Source organism: Micrasema longulum, unplaced genomic scaffold (genome assembly GCF_059751315.1).
Source record: "Micrasema longulum isolate JH-2025_06_02 unplaced genomic scaffold, ASM5975131v1 h1tg001853l, whole genome shotgun sequence".
Lineage (NCBI taxonomy): Eukaryota > Metazoa > Arthropoda > Insecta > Trichoptera > Brachycentridae > Micrasema > Micrasema longulum.
The window spans coordinates 31,647-56,628 of NW_028279027.1; the positions used below are offsets into that span (position 1 = coordinate 31,647).

At 31.6% G+C, this 24,982-nt stretch overlaps 1 protein-coding gene across 1 annotated transcript in view; it reads left to right on the plus strand.

The window, feature by feature from the left end:
* Sytbeta (Synaptotagmin beta) overlaps nucleotides 1-24,982 on the plus strand; it is a 48,955-nt gene that overhangs the window by 14,605 nt on the left and 9,368 nt on the right. The window contains exons 2-4 of the mRNA XM_088238278.1: nucleotides 6,232-6,360; nucleotides 14,588-14,593; nucleotides 24,665-24,870. Of these exons, the coding sequence (XP_088094404.1) occupies nucleotides 6,232-6,360; nucleotides 14,588-14,593; nucleotides 24,665-24,870 (341 nt within the window). The remainder of the gene's footprint in view (nucleotides 1-6,231; nucleotides 6,361-14,587; nucleotides 14,594-24,664; nucleotides 24,871-24,982) is intronic.

The following is a 24,982-nucleotide window of genomic DNA, read 5'->3' on the forward strand; positions in this document are numbered from 1 at the left end:
AAGGTTGTGTGTGGGGTCGTCGCAATTTTTAAAAAGTTATAATGAATGAGCATCGAATCCATCTCAGATTACTGCGATTAAAACAACAAAATATTTCTTGTATTTATTTAAAAGATTGGTTAATTTAAAACGGATTTTAATTAAAAAAATAAAATGATACTAATTCGAGGTCAAATTTTTAGGAAGTAGATTAATAAACGTATTACTTAATATAATTGGTACACATATTATTTATATTCGTATGTGTTACATCACTTTATATTTATTTTTAATTTTACATTTTACTATATTATTTATATTTAGGTAACATTATGTATTCTTAGCACATATACATACTTTATGTTTATGTAATAAGGATTAATAAATTCTGACATTTGATTGGCAATGCATTTATAATAAAGTTTTTTTTTGTGATTGTTATATTAATATAGAACTACGAGTACTTATACTTTAAAACATGAAAAATCTCCATATTAGAACAGGCTGAGCAATGTTAGATGGAGACAATCCTAATATCGAGTAGAAAGAGAAAAAAAACATAGTAAAAAATAGAGTAAAAGATGTAATATATAGAAAAAAATAGTATGTATATGGTACACAACCATATTTTTTTAAATAATAAAAAACGTTGGATAAACAAATTAAAAAGTTATGAACTTAAAAAAATAATTAAATCAGTAAAAAACTAAATTGAAATGGGAGGAAGCAAGAGCTCTTGGTTATTCGCAAATCGATTTTTAATATTTGAACGAATATTATTATCCATATTATGTTATGCGCCTCGCTATTTGGTACGGATGCGATAGGTACTGATCACACGAACTACTATTAAGGAAACTTTCCGTAGAAACCTTCAAGGCTGTCGGTGGCAATCTTAGAGGGGTGGAATGCGCACTGGACATCTAGGAATTCTCATTTCGTACAGTCACACGATTGTGAGTACCCACTAAGAATATATTAGGGTCGCAGGACATGTGCAGCCCTTGAAATAAAAAATAAGTATGTATGCCAGTCTAATAAACATATTAAACAGAAATGGAGAACATTTAATAAAATGGAACATGGCTGTCGAGTTGACAGGGCTTATGATCTGTCCTAGCTGGTTTAAGTAGCCACTTTACACACTGTAACATCACCAATTTGCCCACGTTTGAGCATCTACATTTCTTCAATTATTCCAACTGTAAATTTTTGTGAATTTAAAGAGATGAAACCCGTTTTGTGAGTGAGATTCATATCTTTATACATATAATTCCTCTGTACGTGTGATGTCACTGGACTCCTTTTAAATGGCTTAACCGATTTACGTGCGATTTTCACCGGAATGTAGATTTTTGCGCTAAACGTATTCGTAGATATCATTTTTTAAATCTTATATGTAAAATAAAATTTAGGAGCATATTTTTTTTTAATCGATTTACCAGGGTTGTATTCGACGAGAATGCATATACAAAAAAATGGAAGGATGTTTTTTTTTTTTTTTTTTTTATTTGAAAATTTATTTATAAACCCTTACGGATTATTACATTCATTTTACATAAAATAATATATACATTTTTCATTCATACTCTGTTGTTCAAAATAATATTTTTTACATCTTTTGAAAAGTTTGTCCGAGTCTTTTGTTAAGTTTTGTCTGGTAGTTTATTGTATAATTTCAGTCCCTGGTTCATTAGTCTTGATTGTCCTTGTCTTGTTTTAGAAAGTTGTATATGGTATTTGTCTGATATTCTCGTATTATGTCCATGTTGACTACAATTTTTTACAAGTTTTAGTTCTTCGTCTACAATTACATTAGTGGCTAATTTATGGATAAATTTTAATGATTCTAGTTGAAAGAGTTCTTATAAAGAGTTATATTTAATTGCTTAGTTTAAAAAGTTCTCTAGTTGCAGTTAAATAGGGAAGGTCAAATACTAACTTTGATATTTTATTTTGTTGTCTTTGTAGTCTGTTTATGTCATTTTGATATCCTGCTCCCCATAGTAGTTGCGTATAACATATTTTAGTTTTTACATAGGCTTCATACATTAGATTTTTTTACGGTTTTGGGACAAAATTTTTGATTTTTAAAAAAAGACTCAATAATGTCGCCACTATGCTAATTAAATTGTTGAAATGAATTGTCAATGTTAATTGTCTGTCTATTGTTAGTCCTAAGTATTTAACATGTTCAATTTCAGTAAGTCGTTCATTATTTATGTAAGTATCTACTTTATGACATTTTTTCTAGATTCAAAATGGATAATATTGCATTTTTTTTCATTAAGTGTAAGTAAGTTTGTGTTTGTCCATTTAGTCAACATAGTTAGGTCTTTGTTTCTTAATACGTCTGTTTGATTTTTATAGAATAGTCCAATGTCGTCGGCATACTTAATAATTTTTCCCTTGAAATTGTACAGTGACAAATCATTAATGTATGAAATATATAATATTGGACCCAAATTGGTTGTTTTTTTGTGTTTAAAAAAAGTTTGTTTTTGAATATTTACAAGCAACGTTAGCTTTTTATGGATCCCGATCAGATTATTTCTTTGTATTTTTTTCCCATTTGTTTCTTTTTACTTGATTTTTGGTAATACTAAAATAATATTAACTGACATTTACATTTTTGAAAATTGCATTTATGAATAAAGTGCACCCCTGTTGGTGAGAAGAACTAAGTGTGACGTTTGCGAAAATAATTATATATTTGAAAATCAATTATTTCATGTTTTAGAATTCAACTATAAACAAGTACCAAGGTGTCTACTTATCAATGAAAAGTCTTTTTTCAAGGTAATAGCAGGCAAGCCAACGTTTGGGCAGGACAACGTCTGTCGGGTCCGCGAGTAATTTTATTATATATATATTATAAATATATATATATATATATTTATACTTCTTGGACCAACTATTCCATGAGGAAATATAAACATGGAAAAGAATCAGGCGTTGCATCGCGTTAATTAGTATGTAGGTGGAATCAAATATTTAAACCAATTGGTCTTAGAAGTAAAAAAAAATAATAATATTTTCCGGCATTGCTGAGTATGCAGGTGAAATAATGCAGTCAGATAATTCACTCGCATCAATAAATGTTTGGGCAATTTAACTTCACAAAAATGAACAGCTGATAATTCATACAACACAGTCAAATACACCTGTGAACATAGCATAGAGTGATCACCCAAACTAGCCAATGACAGGTCATTAAATAAAAAATACTTCCCTTTCAATGGTTTCGTCAATAAAGGATCTTGGCATTACTTTAGAGAGTAAACTCTCCTATCGTGAACACATTGATAATATTGTAAACAAATCTCTCAAACTTCTCGGTTTTATCAATAGAGTGACGGCGGACTTCAAAAATATTAATACCATCAAAACTCTTTATTGCTCACTAGTTCGACCCATCTAGAGTACGCTTCTCCTATTTGGTCTCCATTCTACAGGACTCATATTGACCACATCGAGCCTGTCCAACACCGTTTTCTAAGAAAAATGGCATGGTTGCTCGGATTACAAAGGGGTAATTATTCCTATTTTGAAATAGAGCAATCTCTTAATCTGGGATGAAGTTGGATTGGCGTGGTTTATCTAAAAGTTTTAGGTCTTTCGTTTTTTTGAATATATTGTATACAATTATTGTTTTGCCCTTGTTTGTCTTTGCTAAATAGTTTTATGTTTTTTTTATTCAGTTTCTTGCATTTATGTTTCTTCATATAACTGTTGTAATTGGCTTAGGCCGTATATATATAATAAATAAATAAATAAATAAGCCCTGTTGTCGGTGATTTCATATTCCTTTCTTACAGACGTATCCTTCTCTGCTGACAAAATCTGTAACTCAATTAGCATTTACTTTGTCTATTTTTGAATATCATATACGATAAATAATTATGCATAAATGAATTATGTTTTTATTAAAACACATTTCAAAATTTTAAAAAATATATATATTCCAAAATAAAATCAAAAATATGAAATAACATTAATTATAAAACATATAATTTCATTTAACGCGATTTAAACGATTGATTTGAGGTGATTTTTTAAAATAAAACCCACGTTATTTTACCGTTTGTAAAACGGGTCGAATTGATTATAATAAAAGATAATAATTCATGTATGAACTTGGTAAAGTTGAAAGTTTGGGCAAATCAAATATATATTTAAAGTATTATGAAACCGAACTTGTTATGATTCCGCTGAAGTTTCTGTCTGCTTCAATAACAATAAAAATAGTAATAATCCTTTATTATGTTAATAATCCGTTATTATGCTCAAGTTTCAATCTCTTTTAAGATACCCCATAAAGTAAATAGATACTATTATAATTATTGGCGAGACGCTTTAATTTCATTTCTGACCTTCATAGGTTGACAAACATATCTATAAAATATTCCAATACCAATGAACAATACGAATTGTTTATTTCAGAAAAAAAACTTTTTTTTCTGCACGTAATTTTTATAACATTCATAATGAACTTAAAATTTAAGTATTAATATCAGGTATAATTACGATTGTGCTTTTTATTGTCGTGTTTTTCTCAATTTATAATGTGTACTGGCTACTGGCGATGAAGAACACCATTCTGAGTGTGAAACAGAACCCGAAACGGGTGTTTTCATTTTTGTTTTATTTCTGCCTCCTAACAGCCTTAGCCACGCTTGTTTATTTTACAAGACATCCGGTTCTCGACGCCGACGTACTGAATGTCCGCTGCTAAATGTTGGTCACTTTTATAGAAACTTCTCCGCGTTTGCTTGTTGAAGAGAAAACCCCAGAAAACTCGTTCAAGAGAAGCTGGACTATTGACTGACATCAGTAGGTCTTCCGTTTCAATTGAAGAGATCACGACATTTTGTGTTATGTTATTATTTTGTATTGTCCTTATTACCTGTACTATTCCAACCGTAAGATAAGCCATTGTGGCTTATTACGGAATGGACGTGCCTTAGATTCTCACCAACGCTTCTGCATCGCGCCTCCGGGCTATATCCTTTGACACCAAAAAGAAGGAATGCATCTACAAGTGGGGAACATCTTGAAGGGTTTCATTATCACATGGATAGCTGTTGATCTCGGAAAGTTAAAAACGAGTCTCTTCTTACCACAGAAGAAACACCAAACTTAAATGTTCTTTCGTTTTATTTTTTATTCCCTTGATTTCAGGAAAAAGCAGCGTATGATCTAACTAACATAAATCCTTACGGAACATGGCGGGTTCACGCATTCCATAGCCCTAAAGGCTGTTTGTGGGCATCATATGTTCCAACTAGGGAGCGGACATAGAATCATTAAGATGACGGTAGCGAGCGATATTTTTTTAAAGGGAATCTTAAAAATGGGTACATAAATTTGTACCTTCATATAGGTACCTCCAAATAAGTTATATTCAATGGCTATTTCTTCTACGGTTCTTTGAACACCATCTTTCTACTTCAGCTGTTGACAACGGAAGATTATGATCAATAATCTATCAAATCAACCCAAACAGCAATTATTATTAACTTCGCAGTGTACGTAGCTATATTCTACTCTATTTTAATATAACACTTGTACAAACGTTGATTAAAAAATACCGCAATGACATTTAGTAGATATTATTTTCATTATGATTAAAATGTCAAAACAAAGCACTGTACCAATTCCTTTCGTAATGGATACTGCCGAAAAGAGCCACATCAAGCGCCACGTGTCCTTTGTCATGTGTCAACCGTAAAATATAAAAAAATAGGCCTTAGGAAATCATGTTCAAAATACCGTTGTTCAAATAAACAATCTTCAAATCATATCTGTGATCTGCAAGCTTACTTAAAAAGGAAATAACAGCAACAGGATTTTAAGAATTTAAATACAGCATACATATTTTTATGAAGAAATTAGCGTTAGTAATCTGCTAGTTTCTTCGTTCTCTGGGAGCAGATTGGGCCCGGGGCGCGCTTTATGGATATTTATATATATTTTTGGAAAAACACACAAACAGTGATGGTTATTTATAACATATAACCATACATTTATTTGTTTTCCCATAAATATAACTACTATAAAATATTATTATGGATAGTCAAATAGCAAGCTGCGCATAATAGCTTATTTCGACGATTCGCCCCTAGAATATAATGGTCGTTGAGTCGGAAACACTTTTCTAGCGTTCTGGTTCTATTTCACACTCACAACTGTATAACTCGTCCGTCCGGACACAGAGTAAATAATATATTGACGATGCTTATTTTGTTTCAGGAATTTAATGTGCCAAAAGATTCTCAAACTGTGCAGCCGTCCGGGGAACCCCGCCACCCCGCGGCCCGCCTTGCCCGCACCCCATCAATATCTTCACAGAGCAGCCTTGAAAGCAGCGCTTCCAGAACTGTGAGTAGCGAGTTGCTAAAAAGCATTTTAAACATTAAACACAAGGAAAATTAAACGAATTTATATATTTATAGACGTAAGGGCAGAGCGATAAGTCTTATCATTCTGGTGCCATTCTAGGAGTTCAATCACAATGGCCGAAATTGTCGGTTAAAACCGACGCGATGAAAGTTTATAACCGTGATTGTTTAACGTTTTCGCGATCCCAATGAAACATCGACAAAACTTTTTCGATCGATTTTTTTAAGATTCGTATTTTTAAAATTATTCGGCCAGTGACGTCATAAGTTTTAGTCGGTGAGTTCGGGTGATTGGTGAGTTGGCTTCCTGGAAACCGGAAATCTATCACAACACTATTATTTATTGATTCAGAAGAAATTGTGACATAAGTCAAAGTAGTTCATCATTTGAATTAAAATCCTTTTTATTATTTTTTTCATACATTTTCAAGATACTTTGCAGTACAATTAGATGCTCTCATTTTACCACGTTTAAGAAAACATTTTTATATCCAATTTCCCGTAGCACTAAACTTTCTTATAATTAATTCGTAATACACATGATTATGAGTCCAACAGGGAGAATTGATAAAATCGAAGTGGTTGATGAATACATATATATATCTAGGACACAAAGTCAAACTTGGTGAAGATAACTAGACAGTGAAGTTGTCAAAAAAAACAGGGCTAACTAATATATATTTTTGAAAATAAAGAAGTCCCTTTATTTAATATAAAATCACTTTGTTTTAATGTACCATTTATATTTTTGAAATTGATATTTATAAAATTATAATCATATTAAATTAATCTTTATTGATATTTATAAAATTAATATTAAGATATCAGTAGTGCATAAAGCAAAGTGATTTTATTTTAATATATTAATATAATAATATAATGTTCCACAAAGTGTAATAATGTTCCACAAAGTAAGTGCTTCAAACATAAAAAATAAGTCTTTATATGCTTAAAAAGACAAGTAAATAAATCGTGCATATTGCCGGTGACAACATACGGACTAGAAACCATGTCTGTACCACAGAAAAGTAGCCAGAAATTAAAATGCATGTTATGATCCATGGAAAGACAGATGCTCGGTGTGTGTCTAAGAGGCAGAGTAAAAAATAAAGAAACAAGGCGCCGAACCGGAGTCATGGATATCACGGATCGTGCAGCGAAATAAAAATGGCAGAGGGCAGGACAACTGGCGAGGCGAAATGATGGCAGGTGGTCAACCAGAATAATAAAGTGGAGACCGTGGGCAAACAAAAAAGTGTTGGAAGGCCACAGAAAAGATGAATCGACGACATCGCCTCTATTGCAGGTAAAACATGGATGATGAAAGCGGGTGATAGGAAGGAATGGAGACGTTTCGAAGAGGCCTTTATCCAGCAGTGGAGAGAATAAGACTCAAGAAGAAGAAGAAGAAGAGTACACATGAAGTTTATTTGATTAGTCTAACGACTTAGGCGCCTGTTTTTTAAAAAACTATTATTTATTATAATGAAAAATGAATCGTGGAAAATCGTATAATAAATCAAATTTAAGCATCGCGTCGGCCAGAAATAGAACCTGGAATCCCAAATATGTTAGGCATAATGTGCTGACCATTAATCATCATCATCATTCCCTCTTCGCAACTAATGGTGCATAGGGCACCGCATTGGTACACCAATCGCAGCGTATCTTGATTAAATTTTTTGTTACATCAAGGTAAGATGATCAGTCTAACGCTTCAGGTACCAGTCCAGGGACTATGAAATATTATAGTGTGAAAACACTCTTTTTTTAAAAAATATTTCATATCAACTATGTCGGGAATCGAATCCAAGACCTCTTGCGTGGTAGGCATTCGCGCTGACTAATCTCAACTCAATTTCCTTTTTCAGGATTTTTACCCGGGAGTTGCTATCAAGCCGAAAGTACTCGTCCAGGATTCTGGTTCTTTTTTTTAACTCTCAAAAGGCTGTGCTAAAAAATTCTTTACACGCGGTGATTTTACCACCTCAAGTAAAAGAGAGAATATTCTGAAGACATTTGAACAAAATAAAAAAAATAGAGACATTCTGTTTTTCATGATTTCTTATCCATAATTAAAAAAAAAAGATAAAATTTAGGCCTGTTATAGCTAAATAAATTAAAAATCATAAACACGCCGGTCATTTAACTAGCGTGCATTTCTGCGCACTGCCAACAATCGACTGATTGAAACAACTTCTTCTTTTGTTTTGTCTCTTTCACACAAACGCCGGCCACAGAACAGCTTCTCCGTCTTCCTCGTTACAAGTTCTATTTTCGCGCTCTTTCTGATACAGTAAAATAGATTTATTGTGGTATTGGCATCACATTTAAGCCGGTTTTTCGGTTTAGTGGGTTTCATTATTTTTCCTTTTATATTTTCTATCCATGTTTACCTTCTAAAATAAAAATAAATATTAAAAAAAACCACCTTCGCATAAATATTTTTGTATTAAAATCCAGCGTATTCATACAAATTTTGCTTTCCAAATCCGTGTGAAAATGTTCATTTGAAGATAACATAAAATACAACTTTAATATTTAAATGAAAAATCTTTGATTATTGAGTACTTGAAAATAACATTTTTATATGTATAAATTGTTTGTATTTATTTGATATGTAATATATATATTCTTTACTAACTTTGTATACTATGTGGAAATCTGTTATTGGTTCTGAGTTTATACACTATATCTGTTTGTTTACTAAAAATATGTATGTAGAACTGTTGATTTCCCTAATAAAATAAAAATAAAATAAAATAAATAAAATAAATAAGAGAGAAATATCAAGTCTTGTATCGTATGTCGACTCGTGTTACGCCAAAGCCACACAAGAACAAGAGTTACATACGAAACTGTATTTTTCATTGTGCACGGTCACGGGAGTTTTAACATTGCTAGTATAGCTTTGAATAGATTTCAAAACTCACACATGTCAACTATGTATATGTGCAGTCGTTATTGCGAATGTGAAATCAATAACTACAATCTACTTTACACATTATTTGCGCTACAATAAGCTGAGAGGACAAAACAATACTATAGTCATTACAGCATAGAACACCCAGTTAAAACATACAAGGACTATGTTTTATATGTAATAACTGTGTCCGGGCGAATTGAGAATACAGTTCTGTGTATGAAATACAACCAGAATCCTGGTCGAGTAATTTTAACGTGACAATAATGGTCTTATAATAAATGCAAAAAGACTAAAATATACATGTCAGATCCCCTCATGTACTAGCATTAAATCAAATTAATGTAGTTGGTGGGAAACTGATTCCCACGCGGATGCGGGGCGAGAAATAGCGGGGGCGAAGTCTTAGGGCTTCTACGATATAGTGGACTGTATTTTTAATTTAATATAAATAATGAATATCCTTCTGTGTGGTGTGCAGTGTCAATCAGTCACAACCCCAACAAATGAAATGAATCAGGAATGGAAGCCACTAACCTGGTTCGTTCTTGATGGAATTGCTTGGATCCGACGGTCACTTGCGAGCGGCACCAGCACTAGGGCAATCACCAATCTGATGCTCGGCACTGCTGGTTGGTGGAAACAATGAGTTTGATGCGGCACGCGTTCAACAAAATAATATATACGACACGAGGTCTTGCTGTGGCTGTAGAAATCGTGACAATAATTGACAAATGCACACCCACATAATTCGCAACCAATAGTATCTCATAGTTTCAACGGTCTTCATAATGGTAGTGTCATGTTATGTATCTGTGAAAAAATGGTTTAGTTAATGAATGACTAGACAGGTGCCACCGTTTTGTAGCAACAATTCACGGACAGTGTATACTTGTAATGCCGTATTAAACAGACTTCATGAACTCGGCAATAGTTATTCTCACGTATCCGATATATTTAGTGTGGGGTATTGTTCCTATAGAACAAACCTTTTGAACTTTTTCAAAGATGGTGAATGGTAATTATTTTTATTCATTCATGCATTTCATAATATACACAGTTTGTTGTTCACTTTGCCCAGCTGTATGAAACAGTACTTATGATTTTCTCGTTGTATTACTGTAGAATGTTTTATTATTTAAACTTTCTACTGAATATGCTGTATAATTTTAAGGTTGATTTTTTTATTATATAAATCTTAGGTATAAGAAAATTTGTAATATTATAAATGTTTGTAAAAGGCAGATTTGCCGTTTATGTTAATAAAATAAAATAAACTAAATAAATAAATAAATATGCGTATTTGGGCATTACGATTTATATTTTTTTAAATGGGATTAACATATTTCCAAATTACGTAAAATATTAAGGTCAGTTATAGGCAGCATTTTTAGAATAAAATATTTTGTTCCAATAAAAACTTTAAGACTTATTAATCAATCATTAGCGGAATCATTTATTAGGTATGGTATTACCAGTTGGGGACTTTCTTGTAAAACCAACATTAAAAAAGTTCAATATTTACAAAACTCGGCTCTTAAATTAATTAACAGATCAGCTAGAATTGATAAGGAAGACGTACCCGAACTTTTTTAAAATCAAGGGTGCCTGTCCGTAAATTCTATTCTATGGCTCAAATTTATTACTATATATCGATTTGATAGTAACTACCAGAAAAAGTATATACATAATACAAGGCTAGCACAAAGTGAAGGCTTGTCAGTACCGAGGTTTGTAAATAAATATGGCCAAAAAACACTTCATTATACAATTCCTAAAATTTTCAATAAGATTCCTAAGCCGATCTTAAAAAAACATTTAAGAAAAAAATAAGTAAATGGCCAATATGTAAGAAGGCTTTATATTGATTATTATTTTATGTCATCTATTTCAATTTTTGTAAAAAAAAATTGTGTGAAAAATAAGTTTGCTTTTAGTTCATAATAATGTTTATATTACTTTTTAAATTTATATAATTTCTCTAACTTTTTTCTTTGTAAAGGAAAAATAAGAAACCTGCTTGCAAGTCGGTTAAGTGGGTTTCGTTATTTTTCTTTTTATATTTTTTGTTCATGTTAACCATCTTAAATAAAAATAAATACAAAAAAATGGAAGCTTTCGGGAATAAATCCTGAAAAGGGAAATCGAGTGAGGATAAGTCCGCCTCACATACAGTCGTTGCGCGTTAGCCTACCATGATTGAGGTCCCGGGTACGATTTCTGGGAAGGTCTACGTGAAGTATTGGTTAAAAGGGTGTTTCTACATACAAGACTGGCACCTGAAGCGTAAGGATGTTGACCTTACCTTCATATAATAGATGAACGGTGTACGCTGCAGTACGCGGTGTTTTATTTACGAATATAGTGCTCTGTGCTTCATTCGGTACGGACAGGGGTATGATGATGATGATACTTAGATAACTGCTTTAAAAAAATCAATATCGTAATATTTTAAAGGTATAAATAAAATGACTTTGTTTGATAAACCACTTTTTTTATTGGCACAACCGACTAGTTTCGGCAACTCACGTTGCCCTCTTCAGGGTCATATAATAACTAAATATACAAACGTAAAATAAACAGTAAACAGTGGGTGTCAATAAGGATAGAGGAGGGGGTAATTGTGTTTAAGGTAGGGCTAGACTTTACAGGAAAAATAGGACTTTGACTTAAGTTTAATTTACTGTAGAAATAAAAGACGAGTGATACCTACTTTAATCCACTGAATTTGGAATATCCAGTGACCGGTTTCATCGCTTTCGCGACATCTTCGAGATTGGTCCAACATGTATATACATAAAATATGTATATATATATATATAATTTAAGTTTTTTTATTGCTCTAAAAACTTATTATTTACTAATGTTGTATTAATTTTCTTTTTTATTATTACCTAGTTATTTATGTACATTATTATGTACGTATTTATGTACACTTTTATCTTAAATTATTCTCAACTTTACTTTGTTATATTTAGAACAAATGATTATCTCATGTTAATTGTTATCTTTTCTTTAGAGATGTTATGTTTCTTTTTTACTTTTTTAATTTTGTATTTTGCTTGTATTTTATGTTCACTAAGTTGTTTAGTTTTAATTATTTTATTATATTTCATATTATGTACTACATAATTACTGTTCACTGCTATGATTATTTCTGTAAAACGTTTTTTGGTAAAAGGTTCTTTCAACGGTTGATGTATAAATATATCAATAATCTAATAAATAAATGTATAAATTAATAAATAAATATTTTACTAAATATTTCATTCGGCTAAATTATAGAGCACGACTCAAAAAAATGAGATTGAGTACATATTATGTACTCGTACGTGCGCATAAACACGCTTCATTTCCACATACCTACGTATTTCATTGTTTACTTTAAAAAATAAGATGAAAATCACCAAAGAAGTCAAATATTTCATGTTTGTATTCATTTGATTAAAATTTAATAAAGACGTTGTTTATTTCACGAATAAAATGTTTATCTACAATGGGGATTCATCTTTAACCCTTTCAGTCTGGACTTACCTGGTAAAGTAACTTGAAAAATTACACTGAAAACAAATTTAAATCTACCTTAAAAAGCACATGATGACTACACTTACCAGTGCCTCTATTATGAACGTTATCTTCATCTGTATATATCGAGACGGTATACTTAACTTCTGTACTATCTGTATCTTACCTCGGTATGTTCTACTTACTTGTCATATCGACATCATATGATCGAAACAAGCCAATGGAATGACCGCAACAATTAGTCCGCGTTCCTTACGTCATTAACATTTAAAAAAGTTCTCATTTATATTTTAAATATGCTTCTGTAATAAAAAGTGCTCACTTATATTATATGGATTATAAACTCCAACAGCTCGCTTGAACATGAATTTTGCATGACTTTTGGAAATCACCTAGACGGTACACTTAACGGTCGGCTTCAAAACTTACTTATTTCTCTCTCGTATTTTTAATAGGCTTTTAAGAAAAAAAGTGCCAACTTCAAAACGATAATTTTTTTTAATAAATCACTTTTTGACACTTTTAATGCGTAGATAAACGTATCGAGGGGTTCTAGACTCGTCGGTATAAAATTATGTACTTACATCAAAACTTGATGGTGGGGGGGTATCGGTACCATACCTTTTTAGTCGGCCGGGAGACTTTTATCTTTAACTATGACGTCATACTGAAGCTATGTCATTTTAGAGCGTAGATATGTGTACCGTGACGTACGCTTCCCCTTAATTCATATCGATGTACCCACCCAAAGCTTAAAGGTGGGGGGGTTGGTAGTATATCTTTATAATCGCTAGAGGGAATTTATCTTTGAATATACCGTCAAGGTGAAGGTATGACGTCTTTATTTTCCCATCATAATCGAGGCCCAGGTGAGACATTTCCATGACTAGACCGTATAATATTTCTTGAATAACCCTAACGGGTTTTGTAAAAAGAATAAATTAAAAACAAAAAAAATATACACTATATTTTATACGTTTTTGCTCCCGAAACTAGTAAAATAAAATAAAAACGTGGAGCTTTTTTTTTAATTGCTGGTATAACAAAGTACCTACGTTATTTTTTTTCTGTCTATGTTAGTAGTAAAGGTTAGCTTTTTGATAATGGCTAGTTTGTTTGTTTTCGATCGAAGTTCCATTGTTCTCGTAAATGATATTTAAGCCAAGTTTTAAATTAATTTTACTAAAATTCAACTGTTTGTTTGAACAAACATATAATCTAAGATAATAACTTATGTTTCATGAATTTTGTTGATAAATAATCCGTTTGAGAGCCAACATTTAAAAAGAATAACATTAAACAATTACTAAAGTTTAAAAGCTAAAAACAATTTTAAATACCTTATTTTTTTAAATAATTTATTTAGTACAAACAGAGTACAAACCATTTGTTTATCCAAAGGAATTAATTAAGGTCTGGAAGGGTTAAAAACATAGGAACCTTTCAAATATTATAAAAAATTAAATCTACCATTCGTTACAAAATGAAAATTTTCTTCATAAAATTATTTCTCGGGAGAGGTAACTAGCTGTTGTTGTTGTTTTTGTATAAATACATAATAATTATATTGTACCGTACATTTCGTAAATAAACAAACAAAACGAAAAAATATTTTGCTTCTAAAACAACACTGAAAATAACAAAAACATGACATAAACGGAAAATTGTAAAGCTCACTAAAATGATGCCTCCTAGCGAATTGGCACTGGGGTACCTTACACTGAAAAGACGTGATATTTTGTCATCCACTCGACAATAGTCAAGTGTTCATCTCGATTGCTTTGTCAAATTGGTATTCTTGAAAAACTTTTGACAATTTAATTATAAATCAAATAGAAAAGTGGCAACACCTACTAACACGCATTTGTCAATGGCTTTCGTGTCACGTTCAAACTTTAATTTTATCCCGGTTTATATTGTTTCTAGTCAAACATGCTCCGCACCTATGGCTATTTTGTATATGTTATACTTTTATGACAAAGCAAAATGTTTTACTGAGACACAGCAACATTTTACTCGAAACAACACACATTGACATGTTATACGAAATATGTAATACCAATTAGTTTAATGGAGTTTAAAGCTTCTTGTATATTTCATATATTTTATAAATATTATCTCAAATATTTTTTTTTACATAGGCAAAGAATAAAATAATTTAAAACAGTTTCATAGAGGGATAACTAAAAAAAATATGTGATAAGTTACACTATTCATTATGTTAAAATAGCATCCCTTTTCAATTCTACAAAGGTGTAACTCTTGAAAACTATTGATTTTCTCATAAAAAAAATGTTTTCGTATGGAAATAAACAACTCAACTATCTCTCAGCTCCATAACTAATTACAACGTTGCGATAATTTGTATAACACCTTTAATCCTAAAACTAGTAACCATTGTGTACATATTTTACATAAATATATTCAAACTTATAATTAGAAATCAAACACTGATTTGAGTCTACTGAACACTTTATTTTATTTTAACAAATATAAACATATAAAAATAAAAACTTCGTAACAATTGTTTCGCCTTATTAGGGCATTTTCAAACGAATGTGAAGATTATTTGGATTGAATGTCCTTATATAGTTATATAATTCAAGGTACTTAAGTAGAAAATAAAAATAATCTTATGAACTATAGCATGTACATTCATCATAATTGAGGGAAAAACCGATGGTTAAGGGTGAGGCTAAGCGTTTAATAGGTAATGGGGAATTTAGGTATTTCTATTTGAATTTCGGGGAAAATATAACAAAGTAAGTATTTATTGACATACAAGTATGTATTGTGAGATAATTAATGAAGCCTTATAGTTTTGTAAATTTAGATAATTGTTGTCGAAAAAATATCAATGATATTATAACAGGTTGCTGTTCATTTTAATTTTAAAACATGATTGAAATATTATGAGGAAATTTATACAAACATAAATGTATTATTATATAATATTTCTATTTTTAAGAATTTCTTATCAAAATAAAATAAAGTGTTCAGTAGACTCAAATCAGTGTTTGATTTCTAATTATAAGTTTAAATATGGAGTTCTACAAAATAAACACCAAATCAATCAATAAATTCATTCATATATACTACACTTCAGGTGAAGCCATTACTCAAAACAAGCCATTTCTAGTTATCTCTGTATGAAACTAAACCATTGGTATGTATAGACACATTATTTGCACATTTCTCGATATGCCAATATCATAGAATTCATCACTGCTGTTAATTTTTAATTTTATTAGTTAAAATGAAATTAAAATTCTCGTCATTCAAATATGAACGGCGAGCGTTTTACATGAAGAGAATTTGACAGCTGAAGGTACAATGTCGCATTCGATTGCCAACGTCGAGTGCTTCGGGGCACTCGAGATAAATTCGACTGGGTTTCGATCGACGTCATTCGCATGGGTGGTTCAAGAATACTGTCACTCATTAATTTACGTAAGTCGCACGCGATTTTTAAGGCAAACGAGTCCAGCATAAGACCCCTGGTGTTCGCTATTTTCCGAAAACGTTTTAAAAACATGAAATATCTCTACGTCTTATAAATAATTAAATTAAATCTCTACGTCTTATGTACGGTAGGTACGAAGAAATGCGAATTTACTCTGAATTTTTTGTAGTAAATGGTCGTTTTTAGTGTAGGCTTAACGTATTGTTTAAGGCTGCTTAATTGCCACAATTTTTTACTTATTTTTCAAGACCGCTATAATATAGCTTTACAGGGTTTATACCAAATATATCAATATGTACTATTTGCAAACAGGGCAAATCCATATTTTTTTTCTTTTTAGCAAACCACAAAAAACTGACAAAATAATACCTTGAGCTTTTTTTTATATTAAATTTTTTTGTTATAACCAGTTAATATCAAATCAAATGATAACTAGCGATAAAATAATCATTCTTATATCAAGAAATAATAATGAAATAATTCATTTAATTTTGGAGATTGCTAACTTTGCAATACTCGAGCAGAGGTTACCATGTTTACAACAAACCCAATAATTCGAAATTTCTCACAAATAAAGCCGTATTTTTAACTGATGATGTTAAAATTATTGTAAACAACTGTACTCTGAATAAGTTTTAATTCATATCTCACTTTTTAAATATTTTATGTTTTGTCGGGTTTGCGAGTAATGCTCTCAATTATACTCATAGACTGGCCGAAGAGTTTACACATTGTATAACATTCACGGAGTAAAATTCAACCAGATGAATATCACCCACATCAATAAAGGTTTCAGCTCTTTTATTTAAAAAAAAGTAAACATGAGGAAATGTGTATGTTGTATACGGTGTGTAAAGTGGTCACAAAGCAGCAAAATGACAGGTAATAAGCCCTGTGAATACCTAGGCTTCATATTCCATTCTTGAAAATGTTTCTGCTCTCTGTTGCAATGAATTGAAATATTAAGTTAATTATCAACTTACAAGTACCAAGAAATTCATGTTAAAATATTAACATAAATATAATTATGTTTTCACAAGTTTGAAGAGAGTTCGCCAACCTTTCATTTATCAAATTACATTTTAAATATTTTAGCTTGTACATAAAACAATATCCCCTCTCAAACAAATCCACAAAAAGAAAATTACCCTAGAAAATAAATTAGAACCATCGCATCGCGGTGAATGAAGTTGTTAGTATACTTCAGAATTGAAAGCTTTCAATGTGCAAAATCAAGTGCTTTGAAAATATATGTAAAAAGCATTAAACAAAAAGCTATGTTAACCTTAAAGTAATATTTTATACATTAAATATAATATGATATCATCTATATAAATATATATGAAATCATTAGCATGCTCTTAATAGCACCTGGTGATGCGTATGTGTTTATTTATTTAACACTTTATGTACATTTTATATACATATAAGGGTGACAGAAGTTGCTTTAAGGCAATTTCTTCCTGCCTACCCAAACCATTCAGTTTATTCTAGGTAAAATAATACAGAATCTAATATTTTTTTTACAAACGTTGAAACTGAAATAAACTAAAAATCTACATTATACTATGACGAGTGGAGGGGGGATGGGATGGAAAGAAGAAGGAGAAAAGAAGAACCCAAATATTTAGATATTGATATTTCAATCTTGATTTTAATGTATATAAAGAAAGGGCGTGTCTGACATTAGTATGTAGATTATTCCACAATCGAGCAGCTACTACCGTGAAAGAGGAGAAACAAAAATACCCGGGTAAATGCGTATTAAAAAGGTTCTCTCGTTACTAGAACGAAGAGATAGCCCATGTTCTGATAAAGGTTGGAAGAGCTCTCTCAGATAAAAAGGCAGCATGGGATTATTTTAAATATTGTGAAGATATTTTGTGAATGGTTCTTCTATGCCTAATACTGAGATTGTGTAGTTGCGTGCAGTATTAGATTATGTGGTCGAATTTGCGAAGGTTAAAGATATAACGTATACAAACATTCTGCAATTGTTCCAACTTATCAAGCAGTTCATAATTAGCACCTGGGTAAAATACATTTGCATAATCAAGGAGTAAAAGAAGTAAGCATTGGACTAATGGGTGCTTAACATTGAATGGCAAGAAATTTTGCAATCTTTTAAGTGAGTGCAAAATGCTATAAAGTTTACGACAAACTTCCTTAATCTGATCTGATTGTCACTCTAAAGATCATCGTATAAATGAATTTGTTTGCGTAATTCAACCCCATCATGATAAGAATGTATCAAAATTATTTAAATATATTTCTGCAGATTTTTTACTAAAATAATTCACATTTGTCGTTGCTTTCTCCCAGAACAAACAGCAAACATTACAATTCATTGCTCTACAGTTTAATAATATTTGATATGTTAGTCAGTTGGCGCGTGTGCTTTTTGCTATTTAGTCGCCTTTTTCCAGCTGATAGCGAAAAGGCGGACACATAATTAAGAATAGTCCAGAAGGAGCGTAGAATCATATTTGTGTCAAAAAAAAAACCCACTTTCGATACGCGCATGTGTGAAGTTGTCGCGCAATGTTACCAGATCGCGAAAAATTTAATCACAACATAAATGTGAGATATTTATATATATTTTAAAAACCAATTTGTTAATTTCTCTAAAATTGTATTGTAAATGCGGAAACATTGATTGACACAATAGAGTAGATAAGTACAGGGTAATTTAATAAGAGTAATTTAAATAATGAACTTTGAAATAAAAAAAATTAAAAAAAATCTTTCTCATAAAACGAATGTTTTTATGTCATGTTAAATGATATTTGATGTCTTAAAGATAATGTCAGTCAAATGTCCACCTCGGCGTTGTTTAATCCAAGAGGTCCAATTTAAATTAGTTCTCCCATTAGATGAGCGAAGTAGCGTAAAAAAAAATACTACCCTGGCAACACTTAACAAAATATCCATTTAGTTTTTTTTGACAATTTGATGGGAAAATAATTCAATTTTGAAGTAATGCATTTGCTACTTATACATGCATTTGCTACTTGCACATGAAATGGTATCCCATCCTGTTTCTTTAAGATCCCAGCAGTATTTCTACACTTAAAAACGACACAACAGGACATAGTTGAATTCAAATCGGGAGTTGTGCACTGAGCGACGTCTACAAAGAAACTAGTGGGTAAAAACGTTAAACCACTCATTTAAGAGTAGTTTAGTCGCCTTCTGTTTGATGCGCGTATGCGGTTTCTGGACTGTTCTTAATTCTATGGGCGGACAGTAGCGAAAAAACGAATTTCATTCAGTTTCGTAAAAGGTTGGAAATATTTGAAGAAAGGAATGGAATACGTAAATGGACCTACCTTTAATACGATGAGCATGTTCTTCAATTTTGGGCTCTGATGATGAAATTCACTATGAATTATGTAACGATTTATGATACCTTTTACAACGACGCACGACGAATCCAAGGTTTTTTACGCATTGTTATGTAATGTCAAAAATTGTTTTTAGTTTTGTTCCAAATCCAAATGTTTTTTGTTGTTTTTCTTCTATCTTGATGTAAGTAGGTACCATAAAAATGAGTCAAGGGAAAGATGGAATAGAAAGGTAATCGACCAGGAATACTATCGATAACTTCTGTTATATACTGCCATAACCCCAAAAACCCGCATTTCATGCTTTACATTTTACATTCGTGTTCCCTTCCAATTACCTGCTGTACCTCCACAGGTGGTGCGACGTTAGATCAGTGCTGTTAAACGTGTTACATTGAGAGCAGCGCGTTGTCATATAGCATCCTCTCGCAACGGTATTTTATGAAAACATTTTGCAACAGTTTTTAACCCTACCATGACAAGCATAACAACATTTTTTTAAAGTTGTATTCATAGAATTTTAGTTGGGGTATTCCTTGTCCCCTTCAGGAAATCGCGGATTTTTTTCACGTTCAGGCTCTTCTTCATTCCCTTTTTCACACCGAATGGTGCATAGGTCACTGCATTGATACACCAATCGCAGCGTATCTTGATCATTTCGTTAACATGAAGAAAATATGATCAGTCTTATGCTTCAGGTGCCAGTTTAGGCACTATGAAGTATTTTTGTGTTAAAACTTGGTTTTAAATAAATATTTCGCACCAACAATGTCGGGAATCAAACCCGAAACCTCTTGCATGGCAGGCGAAGGCGCTGACCACTACATCACGAGGCCGACAAGGCGACGTTCAGGCTCGGAAAGGTTAATTTGTTTTATGTAAGTAATGGTAATTTACGTTATTACTTTGTCGGCGTTAAAAAAGTATTACGATCATTTTCTGTTTAAAAAACATTATATAAATTACTTTAAAAAGCAATTACGAATTAAAAGCTAAATCTTCAACAGTTCATTGCTATTCATTTTAGTCTAATTAATGTTTAAACAATTCATTATCAATTTACATGGCTGTTACATTGTTTTTAATGGAGAGAAATTCTACGGTTTCTTTTGGGTTGTTCTTAATTTGTTGACGAAAACTCTTGACCTTAATTAAATAATTACAAGAAACCTTTCTTCGTCAAAGGCTGTCGGCGAATTGAAATAAAAAGCCTCCTCGGATAAAGGGAAAACTTTTCAATTAAAACATGAAAAAGTTTCAAAAGATTATCTCATTAGAAGATTAAGTAACAATATGTTTTCAACGAATTTAAACCTAGGTAATCGTTATTCATATTACATTTAATCAAATTTTTATCAAAAAGTGATTAAAACACTTGCGTTTTATTAGTTAGAATGTGTAATAATAACGAAAATGTTAATTTTCCTCGATTTGATTCCTAAATGAATCGAACTCGATATTTAGTTTTAAAAAATTGACAAAATACATAGCTATTGTATTATTAATTAGGTTGTCTGTGTCCAGATGCATTAAAAATACAACTATGTGTGTGAAATAGAACCAGAGCTGGACGTGGGCTTTCTCTCAGTTAAAAATCATGAAAAATGGAATCGAGTAGGGATAAGTTGGATTTGAAGTGCAACGGTTGGCGCATTCGCCTACCGCGATTCCTGGCAGGGTTGACGTGAAATATTTGTTTGATTGTCCCTGAACCTGAAGCGTGAGACTAAACACCTCACCTTTATGTAACAGATGAACGAGATAGAGAGCGAAAACGCTGATATAGTGATAAATTATTTATTTATTTTATTTTATTTTATTTGGGATTTTTTCAGCTATTACATAAACAAAATAAGTAGAAAAATCTTAACAATGCTAAAGCCAATTTAAAAAATCCACTGTAAATATAATGACCCATAATATATAAGAAAAGAAGTTTAGTAATTGTATTTGTGTGACGTTTGTATTCATGTGTATGTGAATGTGTGTTTGCGTGAATGAATGAGGGAGAAGATACATGTGGGTGTGGGAATGAATGAAGGAGAGGGTGCGTGAGTGTGGGTGCGTAAGTATAAAAAAATAATTGTTTAAAACTTGTAAATTGTATTAAAAATGGTACAATAAAGAGCTTGGTAAAAAGTTAGAAACCTTTTTGTTGAAATTCAAATGACGAAATGATATAAATTGTATTTTTTATTTTTTTAAAGTATGTTAAATTTCAAAACCGTATTCTGAAAAAAAAAGCATTTTATTTTAAAATTCAACTGATACACATCGAATGAATAATGTGCGACAAGTCCTATACAATACGGTAGGTAACCACAAAATGCAGTAAATACGAAATAATGACAACAAAAAAATAAGGTTTGACAATACGCGAACGTTGATTCAAATGCATATTATATGCACCTACATAATATATAAATAAGAATAACATATAAGTTTAATAGAAATAATTTGGATTATAAAAATCAGGTGTCACAAACAGTTGGCCCGCAGTACGGGGATACATAACTATATTAAAAGATTTGCTCACTATAAAACTTATATTTGTTCAGGGATAGAGAGCAACGGAGAGGAGGATGCGGACAAAGACAATTTATTACCTATGGCAGTTTTGATTAATTTAATATTTTTGGTACATATATCTATGTCGTTAAATTTCCGGTTATACGTATCTATAATACTGTTAATCGTAGCGTTTTTAGATATGTATTATGTAATTACAATTTTCTTGTATTACTGTATAATATTTTAGTATTTAAACTTTCTACTGAATATGCTGTGTAATTTTTAAGTTAATTTTTTAAAATGTAAATCTTGCATAATTTTTAGGTTTAATTTTTTTTATAATCCTTGAGTATTAAGAAATTTGTTTTTTTTTTAAAAATATAATAAGCCAAATATGTTAGTAATTATAAATGTTTGTAAAAGGCAGATTTGCCGTATATGTTAATAAAATAAAATTCACCAAAATGGTGGTTTTACACAAACGAAGTACGTAGTTAAATGATTTATCATGAAAAAATCACAAAGTTAGTGACATAAATATTCATTTAACTTTACAATAGGGTGCGAAAAGGAATGATGCCAGCTGGGTTACAATAGTTTGAGGACCAAAATATATGTGTATCTATTTAACTATGCATTTCTTTCGATTAGCGGTATTGTCGAATATCCTGGGGTGTTATTCTGAACCACTCTCGCGGCAAGAGAAAACAGTTTTTCTCGTGTATTTTGTACGTAAATACACGAGATAATACGGCCGCGAGAGCGTTTGGAATACCAGCCCTGGAGCTCAATCACAGATAACTATCGACATGCTAAAAAACGTGCTAAGTATTTGAGCGATCACCACGAACAATCATGAACACGCTGAAGTTAAAGCGGTCGCGTTGCAAAACGAAATTCAACTTCGGTCAGTTCAAGAGGATTGGTTGAATCTCGCACACGCCTTCTTTCAATTTTTCTCGATGCATTTAGCCGGCGGTCGGCAAGCCAAATGTTAAGAAAAGCAGTCGCCATAGTAATTGTTTGTAACTTGAAAACGAAATAACAAACCGGCACGAGATTACACGCGTGTTGACTTTTTTGATTTGACGTTTGACCACGGACTACGGATACGGAACTTATCTATGGCGTTTTGCAATGCGACCGCTTTAACTTCAGCGTGTTCATGATTGTTCGTGGTGATCGCTCAAATACTTAGCACGTTTTTTAGCATGTCGATAGCCATCTGTGATTGAGCTCCTGGAGTTGTGCGGAGCAATAGCTAAGTACCTGTTAATTACCTTAGACAGCGTCAACATAAAATGTTCGTCATTCCTATATACAGGATCGATGTTAAAAAGATATGCGATCCCTCTCATTGTGATGAATAGGTATTTGAACACTGTTTTTCTATCAATCTGTCGCAAATGCCTCCCCAATACTGTATGAAAACAACTGCACGTCGGACTAATTTTGCCTAACTAAAATCGACGTATCGCTGTTCCGTTTTTCACACCCCAAAACTGAACCGATTTGTTTTTTATAATTTTAATCAATATTTGTTTATAATTAATATTAAATAATTTAATTTAATGAGGTACTCAAGTACTTGTTTATGTTTGAATTTCAAAACATAAAATAAATCATTTTCAAATATTGAATTCTTTTTGCAAATGTCAAACTCTGCTCTTCTCACCACTGTTGGTGAATAAAATACATTCCTGTGAGTGTATTTTATTTAGGAATTCGATTTTCAAAATGTATTGAATGTCAGTTATTATTATTTTAGTATTACTAAAAATTTTGTAAAAAATAAATAAATAAGTAGAGATTATAAAGAGTTTTAGGAAATAATCCGATTGGGATCGATATTTAAATTTGAATTTGCGAATGCGCCAACTACTACAGCCATAAAATAAATTAATAAAGTATAATGTAGCAGTTTTCATACATAAAATAATTAAAGGGATGAATAAAATAAAAAATTAACCAACAATGTCATACATATGAAACAAGGGATAAAAAAAAGATAAGATTACCAATGAGGAGAAAAACAGAATCTCAAAACTCATTGTACAAGGGATTGAAGCTGTACAATGAGTTACCCGAAGAAATAAAAAAAAGATCGAAATATTTAAGATTAATTTGAAAAAGTATGTTTTTGAGAAATTTTGATAGAAAAAATGTAATGTTATTAAAAGATTATATTACTTCTTAAGATGTTATGAACTAACTTAATAAAGCATAAATAAATAAAAAACTAATGTTGTTTGTTAACATTCAAAAACAATATTTTATGCACATAAAAATAACATCCTCCCATTTTTTTGTACATGCATTCTCGGCGAATGCAGCCCCGCGAGCGATGAAAAAACAATTTACGCTCCTAACTATTTCCTACTTAAAAGTTTATCCATTTCGCTGAAAACCGCACGTAAATCGGTTCTGTTTATCGAGGACACACATATGAACATTGCTTTTTCTTTTATAGAGATGAAAATATAAGTTATTTATTTATTCAATAATGTTTATTTTTCAGCACCGTGGATCGTCTCCCCAGATCAGGACCTTCGGGCCAGACGGGCGTAGCGTGCTGGAGGGGACCCCCAGCACCCCCCTGTCCCAGCGTTCCCCGTCCCCCTTGCGCGCCGCCTCTCTGGATGCCCGCGCCCCCCAGCTGGGAGAGCCCTGCCCGCCCAGCCCGAGGGCCCCCCGCTGCCTGTCTCCGCTGCTAATACCGCCGAGGTAATTTTTATCATGAAAAAAAAACATATTTATTTATTGATCCTCGCATTACGACATTTTTCAAATAAAAATATTTTTGTTTTGCAAATTAAGTTTTCTATCTGCCCGCTCT